General features: G+C 39.8%; 2 protein-coding genes across 4 annotated transcripts in view; one reads left to right on the top strand and one right to left on the bottom strand.

The window, feature by feature from the left end:
- Positions 1-2,558, top strand: part of UROS (uroporphyrinogen III synthase) — a 32,081-nt gene extending 29,523 nt beyond the window's left edge. The window contains exons 10-12 of the mRNA XM_056352536.1: positions 1,019-1,117; positions 1,741-2,165; positions 2,197-2,558. Of these exons, the coding sequence (XP_056208511.1) occupies positions 1,019-1,117; positions 1,741-1,887 (246 nt within the window). The 3' untranslated portion in view covers positions 1,888-2,165; positions 2,197-2,558. The remainder of the gene's footprint in view (positions 1-1,018; positions 1,118-1,740; positions 2,166-2,196) is intronic.
- Positions 2,559-5,269: 2,711 nt separating this feature from the next.
- The window catches only part of EDRF1 (erythroid differentiation regulatory factor 1), a 28,545-nt gene continuing 7,144 nt past the window's right edge, over positions 5,270-26,670 (bottom strand). For all 3 annotated transcript variants that reach the window (XM_056352531.1, XM_056352532.1, XM_056352534.1), the window contains 17 exons: positions 25,966-26,077; positions 24,802-24,949; positions 24,619-24,727; positions 24,182-24,293; positions 19,745-20,005; positions 18,263-18,334; positions 17,997-18,147; positions 15,517-15,705; positions 14,258-14,458; positions 13,645-13,867; positions 12,250-12,469; positions 11,675-11,833; positions 11,242-11,391; positions 10,388-10,541; positions 9,975-10,090; positions 9,069-9,232; positions 5,270-6,114 (listed from right to left, as the gene is read on the bottom strand). In XM_056352531.1, coding sequence (XP_056208506.1) covers positions 5,943-6,114; positions 9,069-9,232; positions 9,975-10,090; positions 10,388-10,541; positions 11,242-11,391; positions 11,675-11,833; positions 12,250-12,469; positions 13,645-13,867; positions 14,258-14,458; positions 15,517-15,705; positions 17,997-18,147; positions 18,263-18,334; positions 19,745-20,005; positions 24,182-24,293; positions 24,619-24,727; positions 24,802-24,949; positions 25,966-26,077 — 2,713 coding nt within the window. In that variant the 3' untranslated portion in view covers positions 5,270-5,942. The remainder of the gene's footprint in view (positions 6,115-9,068; positions 9,233-9,974; positions 10,091-10,387; positions 10,542-11,241; positions 11,392-11,674; positions 11,834-12,249; positions 12,470-13,644; positions 13,868-14,257; positions 14,459-15,516; positions 15,706-17,996; positions 18,148-18,262; positions 18,335-19,744; positions 20,006-24,181; positions 24,294-24,618; positions 24,728-24,801; positions 24,950-25,965; positions 26,078-26,670) is intronic.

The following is a 26,670-nucleotide window of genomic DNA, read 5'->3' as shown; positions in this document are numbered from 1 at the left end:
CGGGCAGTCGATGATACACGGCAGTATCCCCGTGCTCCTCGGTGGGTACTGCAGTTCTGATCCCCACGGTATGTAGTTTACAGCCGTTACAAAAGTGAGTCAATGGTACATACGCATTTTGTAACTTTCTGAAACCTTTTGATGGCACTCCTCACTTGCTGCAATTAGATGTTGGTTTAAGCGTAAAGCTGTGAAAATGTGTTTCTCATGCGCTTTTTAGTTGTCCTTAACTGGTGCTGCTGTGGTTATGTATTTAGTGTGTGGAGAGCTGACATAAAATGACAAGTGTTGAGCAATTTGTGAGGACAGTGAAGAGCACTGTGTGAAACTCTCATTCTGGCCTCCACGAGCTAAGGCTGGCTACCAAGTCACGTGCTATAAACTAACAACAGATGTACTCTGAGTGGAACTAGTGTATCTTTCTTGTCAGACAATCACGATAAAGTGAGCATGTGCTTTAGGTCTGCAGCTCAGGAGCTTGGGACCTTCACTCCAGACAGAATTGTGCAGTTTTATTTGGCTCCAGAAGATTGCTGCTGCTCTCTTATGGCAGGTTTATTCTGAGAGTCTGCGGTTTTAAGGCATCGCCTCACCTTTGCCAGAGCATCTCAGGGCAGGCAGAACTTGGGGTAAACCTCAGGAGCTGGGCAACAGGGTGCCTGTGCAGAACTGACAGAAATGGGGATGGAGCAGAGAAAGAACTTGCCAAGTTTTCTTGCAGAGCAGGAAAATGAGAACAGCTCCAGAACCCTGGCAGTGCATTTATCACCAAGCGCTTGTGTGACAAAGCATTTGGTTGAAGTCACACCTGAATTTCAGCACTCTGTGGTACGTGGGGGCTGGGCAGGCTCTCTGCACCACAGGAAACCCTTTCCGTTGGCATACCTGCTGTGTCTCATCAATAAAAACACTCCACGTCCATATAGAGACAGTTGAAGGGTTTTATGTGAAAGTGTACCCATACACTGCTGAGTAATTTGTGAGTAATCTATGCCAACCTGTGGTTACTTTTACACAGGGAATTCCAGCATGTATCGTGTTCTTCAGTCCATCTGGTGTCAAGTTTTGCCTCCAGCACATTCAGAAGCTTTCAGGGGATTTTATCAGCCATATCAAGGTATACTCTCTTTAAAAGTGGTGAAATACAATAGGGAGTAGGTTTGGTGTGGGCAAATGAGAAAAGGGAAAGCTGTTAAACCCATTACAGACCTTCATTTTCTCTTCTGTTTGTGCTTCTTTCTCTGAAAAAAAACACATTATAGCAAATGCACAGAGAGTAAACACAAATGTGATTATATAGCTGAGAGCCATTTATTTAAAAAAAGTAATTGTTTTCACCTAGAATTATTTCCCCAGTTTAACTTACCCAGTCTCCACTGGGTATAGGCTTTCTTTTCTTTTAGTAATGTGAAGGTGTAAACAGTTCTTGCTTGAATCAGGCTGAGGCATATTAAAATTCCTCTCACTTTTCCTGTTTCACGGGACTAAGAGCTGTCAATGTTTCTAATAGCAAGATAAATAATAACCTTTCCTAAGTGACTTCTAAGTAGCTCAATTCGTAGGCGGTTTTTAATACTGAGACTCTTCAACCTGAAATGGTTAGTACAGTTTAGTAAGCTCAGCCATACAAGTTGGTAACACCGGCAATGTCAGCAAAGGAGGGGTACGTACCCGAGTAACTAGTGAGAGCTGGTGCTGCACCTGACTGCGCTGTTGTAACTGTAAATAACGTCATTTCAGTTTGCTGCTATCGGTCCAACGACAGCTGAAGCCATGGAAGCAGCAGGAATCCCTGTGAGCTGCACTGCAGAGAGTCCGACTCCACAGGACCTCGCCGCTGGGATCCAAAAAGCACTTCACAGACAGAAACGCTGTGTGCCTGAATAAGAGCACGGCAGGCATTTGAAAGGGAATATGGTGCTGTAGGTTTTTCCATCTTGCAGACCCGTTGTCCTGCAAGAAAGTATTTTTTTCAGGGATATGCAACACTGTCCTGGTCAGGGCCTGGTGTGAGAAGCTTGCATCTAACTATCTCAGAAATCTAGATTTTTTTCCAGTGTCCCTTAAAGCATGTAGCTCTTCCCCTTTCCTCATGTTTGCAGTGTAAATATTTCATGTGGGCGCTCCCTGAAGAGGGGTTGTGAGAGGCTAATCCGCGTCAGCGTGTATCAAAAGAAGTTCAGTGTATCACTTCAGGTAATACTAGCACACAAGGCAAGGTTTTCATTTCTCTGTACAATCAGTTTTCCAAACCCATCTTTCTCCCGTTTCTTTCCAAACCCAGAAGAAGCAGTCTTACAATGAAGTATTTTCTGTTGTAAAGCTTACTTGTTCATTGTTCTGCTTTTCAAATATTTATAGTAAAATAATGATTGTAGACTCTCAATGGAATAGGACAGGTCTTGCAGGGAAGTTGCACGGTGTGGAGCCAACAGCAGGGCAGCTGCTGCCACTCCATATCCTTACAGTATAGGGTCTTAAAAATTAGGTTTTGGTTTCTAGTGCTGTAAAGAAGGAGGATTTATTAACAGAGAAATAAACTGGATTGTCATAGTTAATCATGGTGTTAAGAGTTGTCTGTTTTGGATGTGGTTTATGCTTTAATTGTTTATCTGTGAAAGGGGGAAAAAGTAATCCTATTTAGCACTAATGCTACCTTCAGCTAATACTAAGGAATTTGTAGAAGATTTAAATCATAATACACTCAATTATAATCCTCATGAAAGTCATTCACGTTGTTAGGATAGCACTGAGGTTCATAGAATAACAGAGAAATCCTCATTTGCTGCAAATGTCTATTAGCTTAATTCCGAGTATACGGCCTGCGTTTCCAATTAGGTGAGATGCTCCATACCTAGAATGAGAGTCAATCTGAACCCAATTATGTTAATAATAACTGAAGTAATTTCAGATTGTGTATGTGGATTCATCAGTCAGACTGGGCACAATATGACAACCATTTTGCTTTATAAAGCAGTTCAATTTCTTGCAATGACATAGGATCTCAGAAGTACGCTAATTGCTGGAAGGCAATGTTGAACAGTGGAATGCTTCACCCTTACAGAACCTCGTGTAGGATACTGGAATGGCTGTGGTAACTGGATGCAGCTGCAGGACCCGAAAACATGCCCTAGGGAAGAAGGAAGAGGATGAGTATGCAGCAGTTGCTGACTTTGCCCCTTACTGTAAGATGACTGAAGCTCAGAGTCTGCTGGGCACCACCCCTGTAACACAGCGTGCAGGGCTGCTCATCGCTTCACTCAAAAATAAATCCACGGCAGAGCCAGGAAGGGGAAGCCTGTTCCAGCCCCCTGCAGTGCTGCCCGCAGCTCTGCTCTCTGACAGAGGGCAGCTGTGATGAAGCCTGTGTGCCCCCTCCCGCGAGTGCCCCCTCCCGCGAGTGCCCGCCCAAGAACAGGAGCCAGGATCAGGCAGAGAATGGGAACTGGAAACAGAAGCCAGCTGTGGGCTTCTGCTCCCTTACACTAGCAAAATTATTTGCCATCTAGTGTAAGTTGCACCTGTTGTTGCCTGGCTGATGAGCGGACACCACCGGTCTCCACCACTGCCACGCACACTTTGCCGACGTTGCCTTTACCCAGTCACCACTGCCAGGCTGGGGCCGAGGAATTCGCCCTTGTGCCAGACCCACGCCGCACGCCCTGCGCTGGGCCCTTGGGTCTTTAACCCGCTGCCAACCGCCTCGAGCGCGCTGCGGGAGCCTGTCCCCGCGCACAGGCGCTGCCTGCAGGAGAGGCCACGCTCCCAGCTGCTGCCTCGGTGGCACCGAGTCTGCCCCGGTCATTAAGCAGCAGGGGACCTTACCCAACCGCTGTGGCGTTCATAAACCAGAGCAGGCTTAAGACTTTTATTAGGATGTCATTTGGCAGGTTACAGACCTGATCTATTTTTATGTGAGGCTGAAGTACCGTAAAATATTACTTGCATTTTGTTACAAGGAATCAAGAAGAGGTTCCATAACCCACTCCCCCCCCCCCCCCCCCCCCAAAAAAAAAAAATCATGGTAACAGCCTGTTACCGGTTCTCCAGGCTTACTCTGAGGCTCTTCTCATCGGCTGGCTGACCATCACACACCTGCAGAAGCACACGCTATGCTCACAGCTGCTTCCCAAAGCAGCAGGACTGGGGCAGGTGTAAGTGCTCTTTGACCCGTGCAGCAAGATAGCCTGCGAAATTGGGTTTGATCAATGGCTTTCAGCTAGAATTTCCCCTTACACCAGGAACCTGCCAGCAGCCATCAGATCAGCAGACTTCTCCAACCCCGAGTAGCTCTGTGATACAGTCACTGATCTCAGCAGTCCTGCTTAGTCACCCCTCAGCTCCTCTGCTCTGAAGAGCTTTTTGTCGTGAACTTATTTCTTCCACTCCTCGCTGCTGCCAGGCTTCTCGCTGATAACAGCTTCAGACACAGGGCTTTTAGCAGTCTTACCTCAGACACCCGCTGTTCAATTTTCTGCAGCTCCGACCTCACCAGAAGTGAGGCGGGTGCAAGGGGTGCTGCCCCGAGCCAGCCCCCAGCTGGAAGGCAGGAAAAGACACAGAAATCCTTCTTTTTCAGATCAATCATTCCAAATCAGAATCGACAGAACAGATACATACGACGCCTGTCATCTTTCATCCTTCCAAAAGGTGCTTTTGCTTCTTTCAGGTTATTTGTGCTCTATGTTGCACCAGAAAGATCAGGTTTCTTCTGAAGAGAGACCTAAGGCTGCACTTGTAAAACTGTCTTTAAATTGTCAGGATGGAAATTTCTACAAACTGGGGTTTTCTGGGTGAAAACATGTCCCATACAAAAAAAAAAAAAAAAATATATATATATGTCACTGTCTGTCACCATGACAGTAAGAATCACCTCCTCAAAATAAGCAACTTATATAGTTAATTAACCACTTGTGTCTTTAGTATAGATTAAAAAAATATATGTGCATGCATAGACACATGAAAACTATTACTACCTTGGAATAAACAGTGTGTTTTATACTATTATTATCCTATAATGAACCACACTTTTTATAAAAAAAACATTAAGACATAGTTGCATTTTGAAAACTTTATCTTTAAATAACACATCTTTCCAAAAAAACCAGAGTCCTCACATACTGAGGTAAGACTACACTCATCTGTTAGGTGTGATTTTACAGATTTTTTTTCCCAGCACCTGCTGCCTTTCCAATTGTTTTAGTTCTGTTGAGCAGTTTGCTTCTCTGATGAGGGTTGTAACAGTCATAACAAGAAAAACAAGGCAGACTGATTCATTAGTTTATATTTAATAAATAACTTCTTATTTAAAAATACGCTCTCATTTATTCACAGTTTCAAGTCTGAAAAAGATAATACTCTTCTTGATTAATTCAAACACAGCTAAAACCATTCACTTTCTGGGGTAAATGAAGTCCCAGTAATGGCTAACATTTGCAAGAGTCTTGCATCAAAGCGAGAAAGGCACACATTTCAGTGCAGGACAGCAATGGTGGTAGAAGTGGCATGTCCACATATTCAACAGAAATGTCCCTTGTACAACTCTGGGTCACGTTACCGGTTGAAGTGTTTCAGTGAAGCCTTGCTCAAAGTGCGTTTCCGTTAAATACCAAACTAGAGCAACTGTGAGATTACATTTTTATGCAAAACATGTGTATCACTGCAAAGCCCATTATCTGTAGGAGATAAACTGAAGTTCTCCAACATGAAAAATTGTTGTTTCTATCCCGAACCCAAAATTGGCTTTTCAAAGAAAGAAACTCTAGTAACTGAACCAGTACAGAGTCCTCAGGATAAAAAGGAATTCCTGTTCTTTCCCAGATGTACAACGTTAATGAAGTAGGTGATATTATCACCTTCAACAAATACAAATGACATGGGAAAAGCTACTGCTGATCCCATGCGTAGCAAGGCACTGTTTCTGCTGGTTTGCACCATTTCAGTCACTGAACTCCTCCGTTACTACCTTCAGCATTTTGAGCCAGCTGTTCCAGTAAATTTACGATTACCTCTATTCGTTCTAGCAGGGTCATACTTTTGTTAGCAGTTGCACGCAACAGCAGGGAGTAAACTTGCTTGTTTGTTTTAAGAACAACTTCTTCTTCATTAATGCCCCTAAAAAAGAAAACAGATAGCACAACCTATTAGCTTTAACCACAATATTTTATTCCGCAAATTATCAAAACCTATTATTAAATGACAACAGTGATGACTATCCCTGTGAAACTACATGGCTGGTGTTTTGCTGTGAGTCTCTTCTTGCCTTAGTTCCTGTCTCCTGCCATTTCACAGCACTGCAGTCAGAGCCCCTGCTTATACTGCAGGAGGGATAAGCTGTGCTGATTTTTATTCAGCTCCAGTCTGGCCATTTTATTAAGTCATAATCCAAAATCACATCATAAACCCTCCAAAATCCAGGTCTAGATGCCAAAACTCTGTACTTTTGATAAGTTAGTGTCTAACCTGATCGTGCCAAATGCAGACACCTGAACAGTCAGAGGACACTGTCTGTTTGCTCCTGTGCCATTGCCTGCTATTAGCTCTCCCCTCTAAACCGCTGTGGACATAATTTTCCTATTCCACGTCTGACACCCACGACCTGGCCTCATTCTCTCAAGTTCCATACACCTAAGCTATTTCCCCTACGATAAGGGACTTTTCCATGCTCGACACCTCTACACAAAAGAGCCTTTCCTCTTCTTGCCAGCCTGCAGTCTAAGCTCCCACCAACTTTCCCCATTCAACAAAGACTGTAAATCACTTATAGCACACATCCTGGTCTTCTGCTTCAGCACCATCACCCCCCTGTCTTTGCCACTCTGCTCTGCTACATTTCATGTCCAAGACTAATAAGTGACCCAAACTAGAAAAATGAAAAATAAAAATGCTGCCATTGATACGACAAATAAAGCACATATGTGTACAAGCAGCAGTGAGTTTAATTGTAAATGCTTTGGGCATTACCATGAAAAAGTGAAGCAAATCAAATTCATAAAAATTTGGCAGAAGCCGGACAGGTTTATTTATTAAACAGAACAGGTAGTCAATAAAAAGCCACTGAAACGCAAAGTATTTCCAGGATAAGTTAAAAGAATTCCCAGAATAATTACTTTCAATTACTTCTTCCCTCCAATTTACATAGCCAAGTTCAGTTACACTTGTGCATTTAAATTTTAGAGGGTAACACTCTGATTTCATCCAGTTTTATAGCTAGTCTGCAGGTTTTGCTGTCAAACATTAATTTCACCTCGTTCTCCTGTTCTCTGCCAAACTGCATCTGAGACCCTGAAACAGATTTTGGGGGCTCCAATTTCCTCCCTTTTCAACCCATTCTTAAAACAGAAGGCAGACGTTACCTTCCTGTCCAAAGCAGAACTGAGGAAATGTACACAAGGCACTCAAAAGGTTTAACAAAAGGTAGTTTTAAGCTTAGCCTTGATCCATTTTAAAAAGTTTCACATGTTCCAACAGTGCCACTTCACAGCATCCAAACTGTAACTCGTTCCCTATGTGGGATCTTCAGTACAAAACTCCACTCAAGACAACGATGAAAAAGTAAACAGGGGGAGCCCCCGAACAAAAACAGAGGCTTTTTGTTTTACAACACTTACCCACATTATGAGACAACAGAACTAAAACAATTTGCTCTGTTACTTGGGCCATCTACTTGGTTACATACAAGTTATACTGCAGTCCTCTGAATGTCACACATTCAGATTGCCACCTTGTGGCAGCTCTTCTTTAAAAAAAGTGAAAGCACCGAACACTGCGCCTAAACCAGCGCCAGGGAAGCACGCGGGATTTTTCCTGTCTCACGGTTTTCTATTCACAGCCTCCTCCGATCAGCAGACAACCGACTGTGCAGAGTGAATGCATTTCACAGTTTACTTCTAGCAAAATAGCACTCGCATCAGCAGTGCTTCAATCTGAAAAACTATTAAGACAACTTCCAACAATAAAAGAATTCTCTAGAACCGCATACTAGAACTAATGCCACGTTTTCATAAGCTAACTTCATATAACATTAGAAACAGCAACAGTATATTGCTGTAGCTTCTGCAAACACATTCGCTGCTGAGGGAATAAGTTATTGTCTGGATCCCAAGGGCAGCACCACACACACCCAAATCAGACCAACAGACGTGGTGTAAGGAATTACGCTGCCACACCGAATCCCAACAACACTTCAAGGTCAACACAAAAAGGAGAAGCCACGTTTGTTCTGAATCCCAGCAGCAAGACAGAAGATTCTTTTTTCACTGCACAATGCCATTAGGCATTAGAAAATTCTTTAATGCCAGTGAGTATCTTCCCAATACAGCCCCCCTCTATTAACAGCATTGCTGATGTGCCCACGTTTATTCTGAAGTATTCTGCTTGCTAAACGATGCTGTAGCCAATACATTTTATTGTCAAGGTAGATGAAGAGATCATCAGCATGCAGTGGTTTCTCCCCCAGTAGCTTTCAAGTGCTCTGTCACAGACAAACCAGTGTCAGTTAAGATAAAGGACACCACATACATGTAGCTCATTCCCCGAGCAAACAGTTTGATTACAAATAAAAGACAACTAGAATTATGCCAGCAAAATTATGGCAGTAAAAGTTAAACTGCTTTGTGTGTGAATTTATACCTATGAGACGTAGGATTTATACCCTCTAAAGGGTAAGTCAGGTATCACAGAGCATGATGAAGCATCAGTGATTCATAACTGCACCAGGCACTTCAGGAGACTATTACAAACCATTGTTTTCCCATTTGAATACAGCCATTCAAGTCTGATTTTTTAACTCACTCAGCCCTGGACTGCTATCAGAAAGAGGAGAGAAAAAAGCTGCCTAGACACGCTCAGTAAAGGTGTTTCTTGGTCATTCCATCAATTACTTGCAAAACCACATAAAACATTCAAAATTTAGATGGTTAAGGCATATCTCAACTCCTTCTCCACACAGAAGAGTGTGGTATTTATTCTTTTATGGAGGTGACTGTTACATGGTTAAGATACATACTTCGTATGAATTTATGGATGACAACCACACCTACACCTACACACATCAAAGTTCAACTTACCCAATTTTTTTTTTGGTTGCAGTTAACAATTTAATGGACTGGAGGAGAAGGAATGACATTCTGGACTCAAAAATACCAAGCAGTTTCAATACTTCTTCTTTGTTAAGGCCAGCAGAGGAATCATTAGGTGACACATTCTCAGCAGTACTTTTATTCTCGCTCATCTACAGAAAAAGAAAGAAAAGCCACACCATTTCACTGAACTCCACCGTTTAAACACAGTTCAATCAAGTCAGACAACTGCACTTGCAGGTTAGCTTACTCTTTACAGAAGTGGTACCGACACCCCAACTGCTATGACACCCTCTTTATGAGGCTTCAGTAGTTAGCTCAGATCTACGCTGCACACAAGTTACACCGACTGCTTATGTTGTCCATTGGAGTATTCAGTTATAAAAATATCAGGAAATTATGGACCTGACTGCTCAATCTGTTGCTCAAATTGCTAGCAAGGGATGAACACCAGGTCAGCATATATTGCAAGTAATTATCGAGGCATCACGAACCTATTAACACTAGCTACAGATAACCTTCCACATTTTAATAGTTCAATATACTTTATAGAGAGAATTCCCGTTTATATACATTAAGTTCTTTAAGACTACTTCTAACAGATAAGGGATCTTTTAAGGGATAACAGAGTTGCACAGAACCCCATTCACTCACTCAAGCAATACACGTTTTAATCCATCTCCAAATTATGTTCTAGAGCAATTTTTTTTTTTAATCTGCTTCCACTTAAAGGCTAGACAAGAATTGCAATAGGCTCAAAGCCTGCCCATGCTATTTAAGCAACTAGCTCTACTGAAAAGCGACCAAGCAGTATCTTAATTGCCAAATAACGGTTTTACAGGAATGCAAGAGAGACAAGGGAGCAAAGAATCACACCACTTGACTTCTGTTTACCTGTTCACTTTCTGCCACAAGCTCCTTTCTGATGAGCTGGAATGCACCTTTGGTTTTTGCCATTATATCTAGGGCCCCAAACAAAGTCTTTAATTTCCCAGCACTGCTGTTCTGACCTAAAAAAATAAAAAATAAAATTAAAAAAAAAAAAAAGGTAAACATGACACAAATGGGTTATGTTACAGATTGCACTTTCTTCCATCCCAATTAAACAGTTCCCACAACAAAAGTGTGTACTGTTCTAGTTAACAGAAAACTAGTAAGATAAAAAAAAAAAAAATCTCTTCTCTCTTGAAAACTCTATTCCAAGGAGCAGATTAGTCCTGCTCTCATATACACAGTTATCTAAAAATGAAATTTAAGAGCTAATGGTTGTTTGAAAAGCTGTTGTAGTAAGACAAAGCCAGACTTACTCGCCATCTGGAATTCTGCAAATGCCACCCTTTCCAGCTGCACACGAAGGAACTCGCAGGGTGCATCCTTCAAGAGTTGGAAAAGTCGTACTGCTTTACTGTAATGAAGATCAGCAAGTACACGGTGTTGCTTCCTCAAGTGTTCATCACCAACCTGCACTCAAATTAGGGTACATAATAAATCCCAGACAGTTTGTATGTTCATGAGATAACCGTTAGGAAAAAAACCACCTGTGTAGGTTGGTACACAAGGTGTCCACAATCATTCCTCACCTCACTGCATCACGGTTTATATGAATGGCTGCACAGTTCTAGAACACATCACCAGCACGCCATCTTTGAAGTTATTGTAATTTCATAGCTAATGCTAACAAATTCACACCAAGTAGAACTAAGTCAGCCATAAAGAATACTACTTTGGGGTTAAAAAAGGGTTAAAAAATAAATAAATAAAAAATCAGTGCAGATTTGCATGTTGCTTTCTAAGACTTTAATAAATTCTGTGCTAAAGTTCTAGCAGAATGCTGGTTGCTTGCATATCAGAAGAGTGGCCTGGACACAAAACCAAACCAAAGAAAATATTTATCATCAATGGCTTCTGTTATGAGAGCATGGAACTACTTAGAATAGACAGAACCATAAAGGTCAATACATTCTGTGAAGGAAAGACTACACTTAAAAATAACATTATATTTCACAATGATTTGCAAATCAAGCATCTCAAATTTCTTTGGTTAAATCATGTAAATAAATATATCCCAACTACAGGTAGAAGAATACATATCAACCTCCATGCACACGGACATGTTACGTGTGGAAGCTATGCAGAAAAATTAAACAGTTTTTACTAATACCTGGTTTCTCAGGCAACTGTGGTACATTGAAGCAAGCCTGTGGTGGATGGTTGCAGCCCGATACTGGCAGAGAGGCTGTCGTGCAGACACCGTATCAACATCGCAGTATTTCAGGGATTTCATCATGGCTTCACTAACTTCCTTCTCTATCTATGAAACAAACCAATAAGATGTAGTGTGGCTACTCTGAAACTAGAACACAACTATGTGCAAGTGTAAGAGTTAAATCTGTTTGTGACACACACTTTTCATTAAGCAAAACTTTAAAAAAAGGCAAGTCACTAAATGTTTTCTGTTTTCCAAGAAATACTTCACGAAAGTTTTTGAATCCAATAAACATTTGGAAGTTATTCCAGTATCAATTTTTTTCACTGTTCAGTTTTCCAGGAAGAAAGTAATTTTTTCAGATGTTGCCACAAACGCTCTGTATTACCTGTTCCTGAGCCTTCCTAGATAACGGAGCATAATCCTGCTGTAGAGTTGCCATAGTGAAATATGTAGTAGACAGCTCCCAGTTCACAGAATCCCACACAGCTGGATGCACGTCTCTCTTACCTAGTGATCTTAATGCCTTCAGGTAGTAATCAATAGCCTGCAGATGACAAAATAATACACATACTTATTACTGCCTGTATTTACAGCAGCTAGTAATTAGTTTCCTTACACTCATTCTCAAGGAAGCATTCCAAAACACCTATCTGAGCGTTCTTCATTTTCTTTACAACCATTTTGGTCCTAACTTGAATCCGGAACAGGCATTTCCGTCTCCCTTGTGCACGGTACTACAGTCCGTTAAACACCAGGATCTGAACGGCGCTATTTCAGGGCAATGGAATTAAACCAACAATACTGAAGCCTACAGAACACCGATTAAGGCAATACGAAAGCAGAAGAGGTATCTCAAATTATTACATCAAGGCTTACAGATATTTACAAAGATATTTGCACATATTCTACAGTAAAAGACAAATTAGGGTATTGGACATTCTAAAAATAGTATGATGTTACCTTATTATAATAAAGGGCCTCTTCTGGGGAAAACTCTCTTTTGAAGTCACCTTCAGTTGCACAGTGGGCTTGAGCACAGATTCGCATCAGCCTTCCTGTGTTGCACAGCAGAAGAGCAGCATTGGTTGCATCATCAATTGACTCAAAATTCTGAATTCCTTCTTCAAAGCAAGAGAAGCTTTTCTTCCAGAGTTGCTGTTCTGTCGTCGATACGTTTTTACTCACTAGGGTTAAGACACAAGGCTTACAGTCTCACCCAAGTTCTTTAAAGATACTGAACAAACATTTCCACTATGTTCTTTTTCTCATAGATGACCTTTTAGAATTTAAGGGTAGTAAATGATTCTGAAAACCCAGTTCTGGGAAACTACTCTTAAGAAAAACTCAAACATAAGAAAACTAATGCCCAAAGTGCACTATTACACTTAAAGAACTGTGGTAACACGACATAAAACCCAGGGGAAATAAGCAGGATAAAACAGCTAATTTTTTTTTCCTGTAGTAATATTCAGGGTATTGCAGTTGCTTTATAAACTTACAAGTATGAAAAAAGTATGTATGAAGTGTAGTGAAATACGAAACAAGTAAAAAGTGTCTTTTACAGACAAGTGAAATCCAGTATTTCAGCTACTTCAGCTAAATGGCAGTTCTACTAAAACACAGAGATGATGAAAAATTACAAAATTGAAGTCCAACACAAAATCTTTCAAATACTAACTGGACAAAGGTCTCAGAAAACAGCTAGTATTTGGGAGACTGGAGCTGTTTAAACTGAACCACCAGCTTCTAATTTGTTCTAGTTTATTTAACTCTTATTTGTAGACACTATTGGCTTTGCTTTCAAAACCAAAAATCTACCAAATACTTTACTGTGCAAAGCAGCTTAGGTAACCTCTATTTCCTCAAAAAAACCCCACCAAAAATAAACCGGAAGAAAACTTTCCAAGGATTTACTTGTCAGCCAAAGAATTCTTTTGGCTTTACCGAAACTATTCTTATGTTTAAATTAATCTTACAGTTGTTAATGCCATGCTGGGTTTAACTGAATATCAAGAAAGCAACATGCCCTCCCTTTTATAACAAAGTTGGTTGAAAGTTGCTGTCCTGTTTTTTGAAGGTGTTCTACCCACTGTAAAGGAACTTCTCCAAAGCTATAGATCTCATCATTCAGTTTAGACTTAATTTACAAGTCACAGTAACCTACTGTAGAAAAATATTTACAATGGACATGAAAGTTAATTTTTTGTAATTGATATTGTGTACTTCCTACAGAGTTCTTTAAATGTTTTCTTTATAATTAGAAATAGACAAGACTTCCAGCACAACCAGTGAACATGATTGTTTTTGCAGTTCCATGAAATAGTAAGAAGGGGGGGGGGGAGGGGGGAAGAGTACTTGCCCACTCTCTCAGTCTGCACTGCAGCAGCCTGGTTCATGTAAAACACTCCAATCTCGTTCCTGATATTGCCCATCCTCTTTAGTACCTGTATATGCTGCTCTGGATTTTGGTTTTTTAAATTGCTGAAAAGTAAAATTTCATAAGCTGCTTCATAACATTTACAGCTGACGGAAAGTTGGCATTCCAAGTCCGTAGACAAGTCCGTAGCCCAGGCAAATGCTACAAAACAAACCAAAAAGCCTGCATGTCAAATAGTATTTCCAAATAAACTTAAACCTGTGATAGTCTAGAAGAAAATTCCCTAAAAGATAACCAAATATAAGACCCATGTCAGAATGATCCCACAGTTTCTACAGGTAAGTAAAATTTACCCATTACTTAAACAGTTAGTATCTAAATTTAGTTATTTTACAGCTTCAGGCATGTCATACTGACAGCCTCCTTACGTGTGACAGGCACGGTAAGCTTTCTCTGAAGGGAACTGAACTGAAGCATAATAAACCCTCCTCCAGAAACGTTGCTAGTGCATGCTTTTGAGGAAGCATAATGCAATTACTTATGTCTGTCACATAACCAAATTACAGCAGTTATCTTGTAACAGTATCATACCTTGGCACCTGGATTCTCTATGAAGACTGTGTAGTATTTCCTGATCTTCTTTTGTCTGGTAATTATATTCTTCAAGATATGCTGCTCTGTTGTTTGCATTTTGAGCAAGCATTAATTGGATATCTCCACAAAGGGTTAAACACTGACAAAGAAATACTAATACTTCAGGAAGCATGCTGGCACAGAGACAACAGTAGGTATCTATTAGAAAAAAAAAAATCCCATGGATGAGGGAGGGGACAAAAAAAAAAAGAATTAAATGTCAAAAGGTTTGACACAGACTGACAATATAATTGGTTTTGATGTTACCTGTCACACTTATTCTCTGTATGCAGACAACATACTTTCTGCTAAGAAAAATTAGCCTATTTTAAAGTTACAGCTGCTCTACCCAGCTGACAGTTTCGAAAGAGCAACTATGTTGTCCAAGATGAACAGTGAATTTGATAATTACAAATGCTAATCTCATATTTGACTAAAGGAAAACTGACTTTCTACAGATTAACTCAAATGAGTTATAGCCTGAAAAATTCATTTCCAAAAGGTACAGCTTAAAATTGATTCTCAAGTCTTTAAAAGACTGAAAACTGAAGAATGCTTTGAGTTATTGATAAGCATATTGATTCTTCATCTTAAGATCAAGACTCTTGCTTTATAAGACTCCTCCTGCCCCAAGCCCTACAAACATGGAAGCAAAATAGCAGCACTATAGTACTAAGCTAATAGCATTTTCCAACTAGTTACTCTCATTATGGTAGTAATACTCTAAACAGCCTGATTTTACTTTCTTCGTTTTCCTCAGTAATATTTGAAAATATATTTCATTTTAGAGGAGTATCCAATTCAGCTGATGAACAAGTTTGGTATTTTTGAGAGTTGGGAATATATCTAAATGAAACAGGAACCACCAGGCACTTCCAGCAAAAAAGCATCTGCCTGCAGCGATAGCACTTCGACCACAGAATATTATCTTGGTCTTGGCACCAGAACAACTTTCCCAACTTCAAGTCTTCTGAAGCTCCAGATATGCCCAGTCTGTCAACATGGGAACACCTTTCTACCAAAGGGAGACAAGAGTTCTTCTTACTACAGACTTCCCTCCCGAATAAGGAGCTAGACACTTAGTTAACTAAACGCACAGTTGTCAGACTTGTCACTGCGCACCACTAGGATAAATCATGCACATGAGAATTATTTGATATCGTGAAAGGTATCTACAGGCAATGGTGCAGATGACAAAACACATTCAAGCAACTTACCATGGCACTGTAAAGCCAGCTTGATGTATCGTAACGCTCTCCCGTATTTCTGTAGAATCACAGCAGCATCAGATAGGACATAATAAGCCTTCGATGATTTCAGAATGAGCTGGAGTTTCATTTTATATTGCCACGATCCAGGAATCATTCCTGACTGACTGGAATGCTTACCCTTCTGAAATGAGCCCACTGTAATGCAACAGAACCTCATTAGTAAATCTCATCTCCATAACATATGTTAGAGGTTGAACATAATTCATCAGCATTCAGACAGAATGCAAATTGCCTTAGTACAGCTCTGCACAAGCAGAGTTATGCCAACTTGTCTGCCACTACATTTTTCATCTGCAAAATGGACCCAATACTTTGAACTTTTCCATGTAGTCCACTGGTAGCAGGATGCTCAAACATAGTGAGCACAGAGCCAATGCAGCTACCCTCTCAAACTTTAAACCATTTTTGAAATACAGATGCAACAACCAAGACTATTCCATTAGACAGCAGTAGAAAAGAACAAGAAAGCCATGGGCATAACGTGTCACGTTCTCTGCCAAATCCTTGCAATACATGCTCTGTTTCTGTATGAACAGTCTCAAAGTGAGAAAGCCTCCATTTGCAAGTTTAGCTTCCAGCACAAAAGGAACTGGATAACCCGGTCCTTTCTGCAAGGAAAACCAATGTCTGTCTCGCGCTCATTCCAAGACATCCTCAACATAAGAATATGAAGGTTCCTTCAGTGCTGCAGGGTTCGGTTATGGAACCAGAAAGAACAGGTGACTTGGCTTTAGACATACCAAAGGACAGAATTTTGTCCTGACAGTATCTGCATGCAGAAATGAGTCTCTTGCTCACAGGTGGACATATAAGGCCTGACCTGCAAGGCCACTCTCTTTAGTAAGTTCTAGAACTACGTGTTTATAAGAAAACCAAATCTAATACGTCAACACCTCATGCAGTTAAAGACATAGAATGCACACATACTGTGTCCATATACCATTCAGAAGTAGTTCTCCAAGCTCAAAATTCAAGAATTAAGAGCACTTACCCTTTCTATACATATGTAAACATACACATGTAGCAAAGAAACTATATCATCTGCATCACAGAAAATAAACCCACATGCTGGAGAAGCAGAAGTTTCCCCCTTATGTTTGAAATATTTTTCTCTAGGTTGAATTCAATCCTTACGACCTAAACAAGCAACACCATTGCTACTTCAGGGAAGAACTCCAGCACAGATCCAGAAATTAAGTTGGGTTTTTTTTGGCGGGGGGTGGGGGGGTGGTTGGTGGTTTTTTGGTTTGGTTTATTCTGAGATCTGTACAATATTCAGCTCCCACCTCCCCCAGGAAACACTTGTTTCTAAACAGAAAAAGTTAACCTGGACATTCTCCTTGCCAGCTGGCAAGAGCTGCAACATGTTACCAGTTCCAAATCCTGAAGGCAGAAAACAGAGCCTGACTGCAGGAGAGCTGAAATCCGCCCACTGTTCTTGCTGAGCTGCCCTAGGTGGAATTTCTCCGTAGATCTTGGTAACAGTTAGTCTCACAGTCTGTATTAGCAGTACTGCACATGATTTATGCAAGCTGGGCACAATGTAACTTTCTGATGGAGGTGCTAAACTCCTTGGTCTTGTATGTGATAAAAACTAGGAAGTATGTGTACATGTCCAGATCACTGACATTCAAGAGAATCATGAAATTGGAAGAGAAATATGAGAACACAAACTAGTACCTCAAAACGGAACTTGCTTATTATTTAGAGATTTTTGAAGGGGGAAGCAAGGAAAAAGGAAAGAAGAAAGAATTGTACGAACATGCAAGACAAATTTCTTCCTGGGTTGTGCTTGTAGGGCTTCTCACCCTGCAGAGAACTCTAATTTCAGGAGAGTCTTTCTTCTTCTACCCTTTTATGGTAATCCAGAGAAAAAGTAAGTAGACAGACTATAGTCTGAGACTTCTGTATTTCGAGTATTTAAGCAAAAAAACCCCCATCTTTTACTTGCTGCTTCCTTCCACAACTGTAGATGTACAAGATAGAAAACAAAATCCTAGTTAATATTTGATATGCAATTCAGCAGCAAACAATGTAGGAGAAAAACCTGCCAGAAGTGAGAAGTCACGAAAACCCCACAACTAAAGACTATTTTAAAAACAACCCATGCAATTTGTCATGCTCCATGTATCAAACCCCAAAATACTAAGTCCTTATGGAAGTCATCTGCAAACTACATCTAAATACGGTCCCGTAAATTATGAGTTTACTAATATAATTGCTTTGATATGCAAAATATCCCAAATGACCTATTCTTTTCATATTTAAAAGGGAACAGACTGTTCCTCAATTTTCAATATATTACTTTTACTTAGGCAGTAGTGTAATTAGTGACTCGTAAGTACACTGTTTTGACAATCAAAATAAAGTAGCAGCAGTTTGTGCTGGCACTGAAAAGGTCTTATTTGCACAACAATACAACTTACTTTTGTCCAAAAATAATGCCATCTGTTTTTCCAGACACTCGGGACCACCACTGGTGGATTCATCTTCATATTTCAATGGGATTGGAGTGCTGGGATCAGCTGCAGGAAGGTCACCCTCTTTTTTAACACTGCTGTCAACAGACTTCAAGCCCTGCAAAAAGAAGAAGTAATTTAAGTCACCTTGAAAGCAACATTTAGGAAATACAGAATACATCAAGAATTGGGTACTAGGTGAAATATCACTAGAAAGTTGACTGTAAACTTACCTCCAGGACATAGTTGAGCACTAGCCTGCAGCGCTCTTCAGTGCCATGGCAGACAGGAAACGCACAGCTAGGCTTCATGGAGGGGGCACAGGGAAGGAAGGAAAATGTTCAGCAGAAGAAAGTTACTGGCTAGAAGATGCAAATGAGACCTAGCATTAAGGAAATGTGTTAACGGAACAGCTGAACTCGAGACTAAAAAGTGTCACAGTATTTCTTTCCTTTACCTTAGTGAGCAATTCATATACCTAGTCATTTACTTGGTCTCCCCTGGTAATCACAAATAGAAGAGATGTCTCTATTCCATCAGTAGTTACAAAAGCATCCACAGACGGTCTGCAATGCAGATCTGGGAGGATAAGATTCAATACTGCAGAAAAATAATTTCTTCAGCCTATACATCAAAGCTGCACTTTTGTCACCTTTGAACAACTCAAAGCTTTGGGATTTCAGGGGTGGTGGTGGGGGAGTTTGTATTTTTGTTTTTTTCTAGGATTGAGTAGAAGTGGGAGGAGAAACAAGAAACTGAGTACTTCTGCACCTGTACAAGTTGTGTTTTCAGCTGATGGACCTTGCAGCATTAGAAATTAAGATGCAATAACAGTTACAAATTTACTTAGGAAATTTTGTTCTTTGCTACTCAACACAGACATTAGAAAAAAAAGGTTTAGCTTTTGACCAATGAGAGTAACTTCACAATCATATCCCTATATAGGTAAGACAAGTAAAATATCAGAAATAAAATGCTTTGAACAACTTCTTCACTGACCTTCCCAGTTTCTCATGTTCCTGTATTTTGTTACAATAATAATACACAGAAAGTGCAACAAAGGTAGCACTATTACACTTCTGCCAATTCCTTTATCAGGCACATGTATGCCAAGAAAGTTTCAGGAATACTATGGCCACGCACCCAGCTATCCCCTTAGACACAACATGTACATGTGTGCAGAGTGAAGCTTCACCTCTTCTTTAAAATTAACTAGAACCAAGTTTTCAAGGAAATCAATTGCTGTATTTCGATCAGTTACCTTGGAAAGACAAAGGGAAATCAAACACTAACCCTGTGGAAGTGAAGTAGCTGCTGATCTCAGAAAAAAACTCAAACATCAACGTTGCTCCAGAAATAAAAGACTAAGATACCCTAGCTATCCACACAAACTCGTGGTCATCTACAGTGCTTACACATAGCCACAGTTGGCCTATTTTCTTACTATTGCGACGGAAATAATTTTTCTGTATCCTGCTATGCTGACACAAAGGACACATGCAAGACAGGGGAAAATCTACATTAAACCTGCTATACTTTAAAATTCAAAGACCTCAAATGTTATGAGCAGCCCATCAGAAGTTTTTTTCCCCCCACTGTCTTGTCTTCAAGTTAACTGAAGCACAAAACAGGTAACTGAATTTCAGTAACAAACCTTGCTACATGAACTGAATCTTTCAAGAAAGCCCTTTAAAAATATCCACAGCTTTACTTACACGGATCCGATGAACAGACTTGTACTTTTCTGGTACTGATAACTCCCCAACAGATTTGATTACAGCCACTGCTTTATTGTCATCTGGCGGATCAGAACTGTTACTGTAGGAACCATTTTCATCACTGTCTGGCATTTCTTCCTCTTCCTCGCTGTAACTTTCATCAGAATTTCCACTTATAGGGAAGTCTGTACCGTCTTCCTTTTTAGGTTCATCCAACTGAAAAAGCTCTGATAACATGTAGTTTGCTGAAGCAATAATCTTTTTAAATAAAAGAAAAAAATTGGTGATTTATTTTCAAGTTATTTTTCTTTTGAAAGGCAACATCAATATAAATTGCCTTAGAACAAGGAGTAGAGTGTGCATACAAACAGGTGTTGATAACCTGTAAATACAGCCTGTACACACACACATTGTATGACCATATCCTTGAGCACTGAACTTTAAAGAATATTTAAGGAACAAAGGCTTGCAGACAGTATGTTGTTAAATATCCATATATGTGCATGCAGACCCTGCAATCAAGCTTGCCCACACTTGGCTTCATCCCCCACGTTACAAGGTCTTTATGTCATTTTGTAAGCGAGGGTGTAAAGGTAAAATTTGGAACACAGACCACCTTGGGCCAAGACAGCTTTAGTTTGTTTAAAAAAAAAAAAAAAAAAAGAAAAAGAAGTAAGGGCAGCTCTATCACACTATTCTATTCTTTTCAGCACCACCCTAAAAACTTGTTTATTCACATCTTTTGAGGATTGTCTCAAACAGCAGTTATGCTGCCTTCCAGAGAAGCTTTTACCTCCTCCACTTTTGTTCTAACTCACACAAAAAAAGGCAAAATCTGCTGTAAGAGAAAAACCCAGCAGCTATCTTAGTTGACAGTAAGGGGGTATTTATCCCTTCTCTTCTCTGGACTGCTGCTGCATGGAGAAAAATGGAGTAATGAAAACTATGTTCTGGTAGGGATAAGCATTCAGGGGGTCTGCATTTCATTTCTTCCTGCTTCAGTTTATACACTGCCAGAGTTTCAGAATATGTCAGTGAATGAGCTCTTAGATATAAACATTTAAAAGCTATGCTGTAGCAGCAGCAGCATGCACAGTACTAACAGTTTAGAGCGTGAAGAAATCAATTTCAGCTTCTCCAAAAACAAAGAACACACTGGAACTGACAACCATAACAGATGTAAATTGAAACTCAAGGGGTCAAACATGAAAACAGCACACAAACGGGATATACTTGTAGAGGTAACTAGCTTGCTTTTTATAGTGAGAAAACAAATAAAACTATATAGTAAGTCAGGAGAAATACAATGCACACTGGCAACAGCCTAAAACAAGGAGCATTACACCCCCTGCTTCAGTTTGGTTTTATACAGAAATAAAAAGCCTTGAGGCAAGATGTACCAAAGTTCAACCTCATTTCTTGCCTAAGTGTACTACGCAGTCCTGTACATGTTGCTCCATAACCTCCTCCCATTCCATTCAAAAAGAGACTGAACACAAACAGCTGAAAGCCAACCTGGTCCAGCATCAGACTGCACTCCAGAACATTTCAACACACCCATCAAAGACTAAGTCAGCAAGATGAGAAATATGTATACACACTATACACACATACACATACTTTTTTCCTCTAAGAAAAGTGCTTAGAGAAAAGGTTATTTTGGAACCATAACACACACCTAACAATTAAACCAGTAAGAACAATACAATAATAAACCTTACAGTAAGTGTTAAGCCCTTTTCTTGCTACCTCAAGTTTTCAAGTAAACTGAACTCTTGCTCAGACAGCTCTCACACTCCTATCACTAAGAATTCTGACACTAAGAGACGAGTCAAGTCTGCCAAGAAAATTGGATCAGATTTAGTTAAAAAAAAAAAACACACACAGAAAAACCAAAACACAAACCAAACACAAATATATGCCTTGAAGTGACCTGCTTTTGTGCACCTGGTCCCCAAACTGGAATGAACAATTCTGATAAGTGCTTAGGCTCCACCTTAAATCACTGACTCTTGTGTAGCTCCAGGAAAACACTAAGGAACAGCTTTCAGGTTTGGCCTTTTGCATTTAGGCACCTTAGGAAGGATGTAACAGCCAAAAGACTTGCATTACTGCTTCATGCACACACAGAGTGATTACGTCAAGGCCTACGTTCTAGAACACATTTTTACACTGAAATCTCTGGCTTCTGAGACGCCCCCCCCCCCCCCCCCCCCCCAATGCTGAACAAGTGTTGGGTGAAGGACGTGCGATTAACTCCCCTGATATGCACCTTGGTGATTCATAACTCCTGCATTTTACTTCCTGAACATTCAGAATATGAAAAAGTGTCAAGAGTAATTTCTAAAGCAGTGGGGTAGCCAGGGAATAGGGGGAAGAAAAAAAAAAGTGACAAAAAACCTGCGCCCACGCTGCCGCCTTCTGCTTCCCAACATCTTCTCTACTTCTGACTTCAAAAAAGGTACTACATGTAAATAGTGGGCTTCAGTGGCATTACAACAGCACTGTTACTTACAGTTCCTGCTTCTGGCAATAAAGGGCATGTTCCAGTTCCTGGTTCTGCTGGAATCTAGTGAGATTGGACCAGAATACAGTCCAGCAATTTCATACAAAATGGAACTGAGATACAATTTCCCCACAGTAGCCATGCTATATCATGTAAGCATGTTAAGTAACCCTCCATCAGAACAGCAACCTTTCGGCATTAGCCATTTGGGTGAACTGCCAACCAAACAACATTTTACACTTCTTGTGTATTTTTGGAGGGCTTTTTGCTTTGTTAAAAAAAAAAAAAAACCAAAAAAACAGCGCTTAGAAAATTACTTATTTTACCAGGCCGCTTTCTGAACCAGTATACAGCTGCTGAGAGAAAGTAAAAGAGGCCACCACTGTGCAGGAGTATGAATTCCATTAACCTACTCAAGTAAGGACTCTCTCCTGCCCTATTAAAGAGTTACTTAGAATTAAAAAAAAAAACCATACAGGAAAGGGAAAGCGATTCTAGCCTGATCAAGTTCAGAAAAGAATAAAAACCAGCTGTTAAAGAGTATTACCTGTTCTAAAAGCTTGTAGATCACAAGAAGCAAACAAGGGAAGGATCTCATGCAAGCAAAAAAAAACCACCAATTTTCAAGAGCTTCTAACGGGATTTTGAGAGCTTCCCACAACTTCAGAAGGAGTCTACAAAATACTTATTAGTTCAACTAATACATGCCATGTCTCCTCTTGTTATCTACTTTAAATACAATTCATATTTTTCACATGACGTTTTTGAGATCAATTTTCAGTTGAAAACAGCTTAAATCTAGACCACTTACATGTAAATGAAGACAAACTTTGGATTACATTTTAGTTTCAGTACAGGTATTTCTTTTTTACATGTATAATGTGTTGCCTATAAATAGTATTAAGTTACCATGCTGGTGTGCTGTAGCCTGCACAAAGCAGCTCCTGCCTGATAAACTTCCAAGCCTCCTGTCTTTTGGTTAAGCATATTGATAGCATTCTGAACCTACAGATTTCTCAATTTAAGACAAGGAAAAGATTGTGAATAGACTTAGTCAAAATACCAATGAGAAAGTAGCACACTCCCTTATCTTCTGCAATGAAAAAAGAAGCTAGCACATCTGGCAGCAGTAATACTTTAAGACATACACATGTTCCCTACCTCCCTAAACTTTAATAAACTACTTGTCTGTCAGAGCAATTGGATTCCCGTCTTTCTTCGAAAAGAACCAGAATCAACTATGTGGAATAAAGGTCAGTACAGCTTCACCTTCTTTTCATTACTTACTGCTTCTGAAACTACAGAGCATCAAGGTACCAAAGGCTGACACAAGGTCTAATGAAGAGGTAAGAGTTTGAGGTTCTTTTCCTGACTCTCCCATCTATCACAGAATAGTTGAGGTTGGAAGGAACCCCTTGAGACGGCCTAGCCCAGCCCAACCCCCCTGGCTCAAAGCAGGTGGCTCAGGTCCACATCCAGTTGGGCTTTTTGTACCTCAAAGGATAGAGACTCTATAACCTCTCCGGTTAACCTATCCCAACATTCAGCCACCTTCAGAGTAAAAACATTCTTATATTCACACTTTACACTGTCCAGCTAAGATCTACCTTAGCACCTGTATAGCTTCCAAGCACAAAAGGACTCCTCGGGAATGAAAGCAAGAGAGCAAATGTAATGACAAGTTCCTTTTTAGAGCAGGACAGAAGCAACATTACATAGCAATGCATGTCAGTGAAGGCTACGGCTTAGAAATTTATTTGTGCTTAAAGAAGCCCCAGAGTATTTTTTTCTTTTAAGTTTATAAATTAATTATAGTTTTCTCCCTTGCAAGGAAAGGAGGAAGTACCACACAATATATTACTAGGTGTATTACGATGACAGCATTTATTATATTTACAAAAAGTTACAAGAAAACATGCAATTCTTACTTGAGGATGTCTGCCATTGTCCAATAACTTAAGACAATTCAGGAGCAATGTCCTGATAGTGCCATAGTGTTTCTTGTTCTGGTTTTTCTTCAGCATCATATTGCAAGCAACTCTAGAAGAAGGTTGAACAAAATCATGTATCACAGAATAATTTCTTTGTGCTAGAAGAACTGTAAATGTACCCAGATGCAAATGTAGATCTCCCAGACTTTATGATGGGTCTACAAGACTTACTTAGCAAGAGTGTAGTTTACACTGAGAAATGGTGAACAGAAGAAAGTCTGGTTTGATTTTGTAGGACTGCGGCTTACCAAGCTTATGTGTAAAAGACTACTTTCATTTAATGCATTTTTTAATTGTAATGTACTTTTTGGTCTGAATTCTTAATACAACTGCACCAAGAACTAAATATTACAACAAAAACTATAAAAACTTACTTGTACAGAAGAATTGCCACAGGCATTGTAAAAGGGTTTTGGTATTTGTCTTCTGTCTCTTCACAAAGCGTGGTTAGGTCATAAAGCTTTACTATATCACTCCCACTTGCTGAAAGGTAAGACCTTTCATTAATCAACCTGGCATTAACATAAAGCTCTTCAAATAGATCTAAATCTACTTACCTTTAAACAACCAATAAGTATGTCCTTCTTTGGTGCAATTTGATTTCAGAAAAGATAAGATATTTTGAGCAATATCTTTTATCACTTTGGTAGAAAAATTGGAGTTTTCCAAATTGGGAATATCTTCAGTCTTGATCATTTCATATTTCTGCAAGGAATGTATCAAGATCAGGAGGGTTTTCTGCTACCTACCTCCCCAAAAATCTATAGAGCAGTGTCTCTACCAACTGCTAAAAGAAACAAAAGGCTACTATTTGATACAGCGTCATGATAAATTGAGTTAATTTCTATGATTTACTTTAAAAGCAAGCACATCTTGATTACGCTACTCAGTAAGAGCTTTAAAAAGCTTTTAAACATCACTTCCATGACAAACATGGTAACTGGAGAATAAAAGGTGAAAAAACAGTAAAGGTGCAAAATCTAACTATATTTGGGATAGACTTTTTAGTGGTGCCTGTAGCAATAGGACAAGGGGTAATGTTTTTAAACTGAAAGAGGGTAGATTTACATCAGGTGTTAGGACAAAATTCTTGACTGCAAGGGTGGCGAGATACTGGAACAGGTTGCCCAGAGAAGTTGTGGATGCCCCATCCCTGGAAGTGTTTAAGGCCAGGTTGGACAGGGCTTGGAGCAACCTGGTCTACTGGAAGGTGTCACTGCCCATGGCAGGGGGTTGGAATGAGATGATCTTTGAAGGTGCCTTCCAACCCAAACCATTCTACGTCTACTTCGATGAAACCCAGTCAGCCTAGGAAGCAACTATACACTATCAGGTACAACAGAAACTCAGCTGATACGTGTGGTCTACTGCAAAATAATCAAACTAAAGTTTAAAAAGCATGCATCTACCTTGACAAGTGAACACTACAGATTTTAAGATGCAAGAAACATTATTTCTGCTGCTACATTTTTTTATTTTTGCCTTCATTCATACATCAGGGAAAGAAGGAATCTTGCATGCATGGGAGGGAGAGGAATGAAGAGCATAGTATTTTTTAGTGGCTGTTGCAAGCTGTGTAGATACTTCTCATTCTGCAATAAAGGATTTTTGTAAATCTTTCTGTCAGAGCAGTAAGATTTTAAAGAGATCTGTTACAACTGGAGCAATTTCAGAAACAGAAGAACAGATTAACCATGCATAGTGCGAAGTGCCAGACTTACCTGAACAATGCCATTAACATGAAAGCACATCACAAGCTCTGGTACATTGCATATTAAGTTGTCCAACCAATAGTCAATTCCTGTCAGCACATTTATTGGCTTGTTGTTATCCCTAAGAATAAGTAATTCTCATGTTATTTAAGTATTTACTCTTCAGAAAATACTATGGATGTTTACCAATGGGATTTAGATTTGAGTCACCTGAGAGTGGATGGATACTAAAACAATTATTTGTGGCTTGTTATAACAATGAATTATATCAAACACAATAGATGTACCAATCTCTCCAATGAAATACACTCACATTCCCTCAACAATTTTGAATTTTTACCTGCACATATACTGAAACTTAACAAGCTTCAGATGTCACACTACTACCAAGATAATAAGTACTTATTAAGTAATACTAAAGGAATGGCAATATTAACTGCAACTAATTATAGCGCAAGCTTTCTCACAGACCTTCCAACGTTCCTTGCAAAGCAAGTGTAAATTCCTATACGCGTCTTAAAAAGACAACAAATATACCGACCAAGTTTCAAGTTTCTACTCATTCTTTGCCTATGCATAGGCAGGAACAGAAAGACTAGTAATCAAGTGATCAGCAGAAAGTATTAGTGAACAGTAAGACAGAACTTAGAAATATTATAATCACAAGTTTTAGGTATTTATACCCAACTAGAAGTTACCGAAATTCAGAATCCC

This window comes from Falco biarmicus, chromosome 9, assembly GCF_023638135.1.
Source record: "Falco biarmicus isolate bFalBia1 chromosome 9, bFalBia1.pri, whole genome shotgun sequence".
NCBI lineage: Eukaryota > Metazoa > Chordata > Aves > Falconiformes > Falconidae > Falco > Falco biarmicus.
The sequence above is the reverse complement of the archived record's forward strand: the minus strand, read 5'-3'. Positions and strand labels throughout refer to the sequence as shown.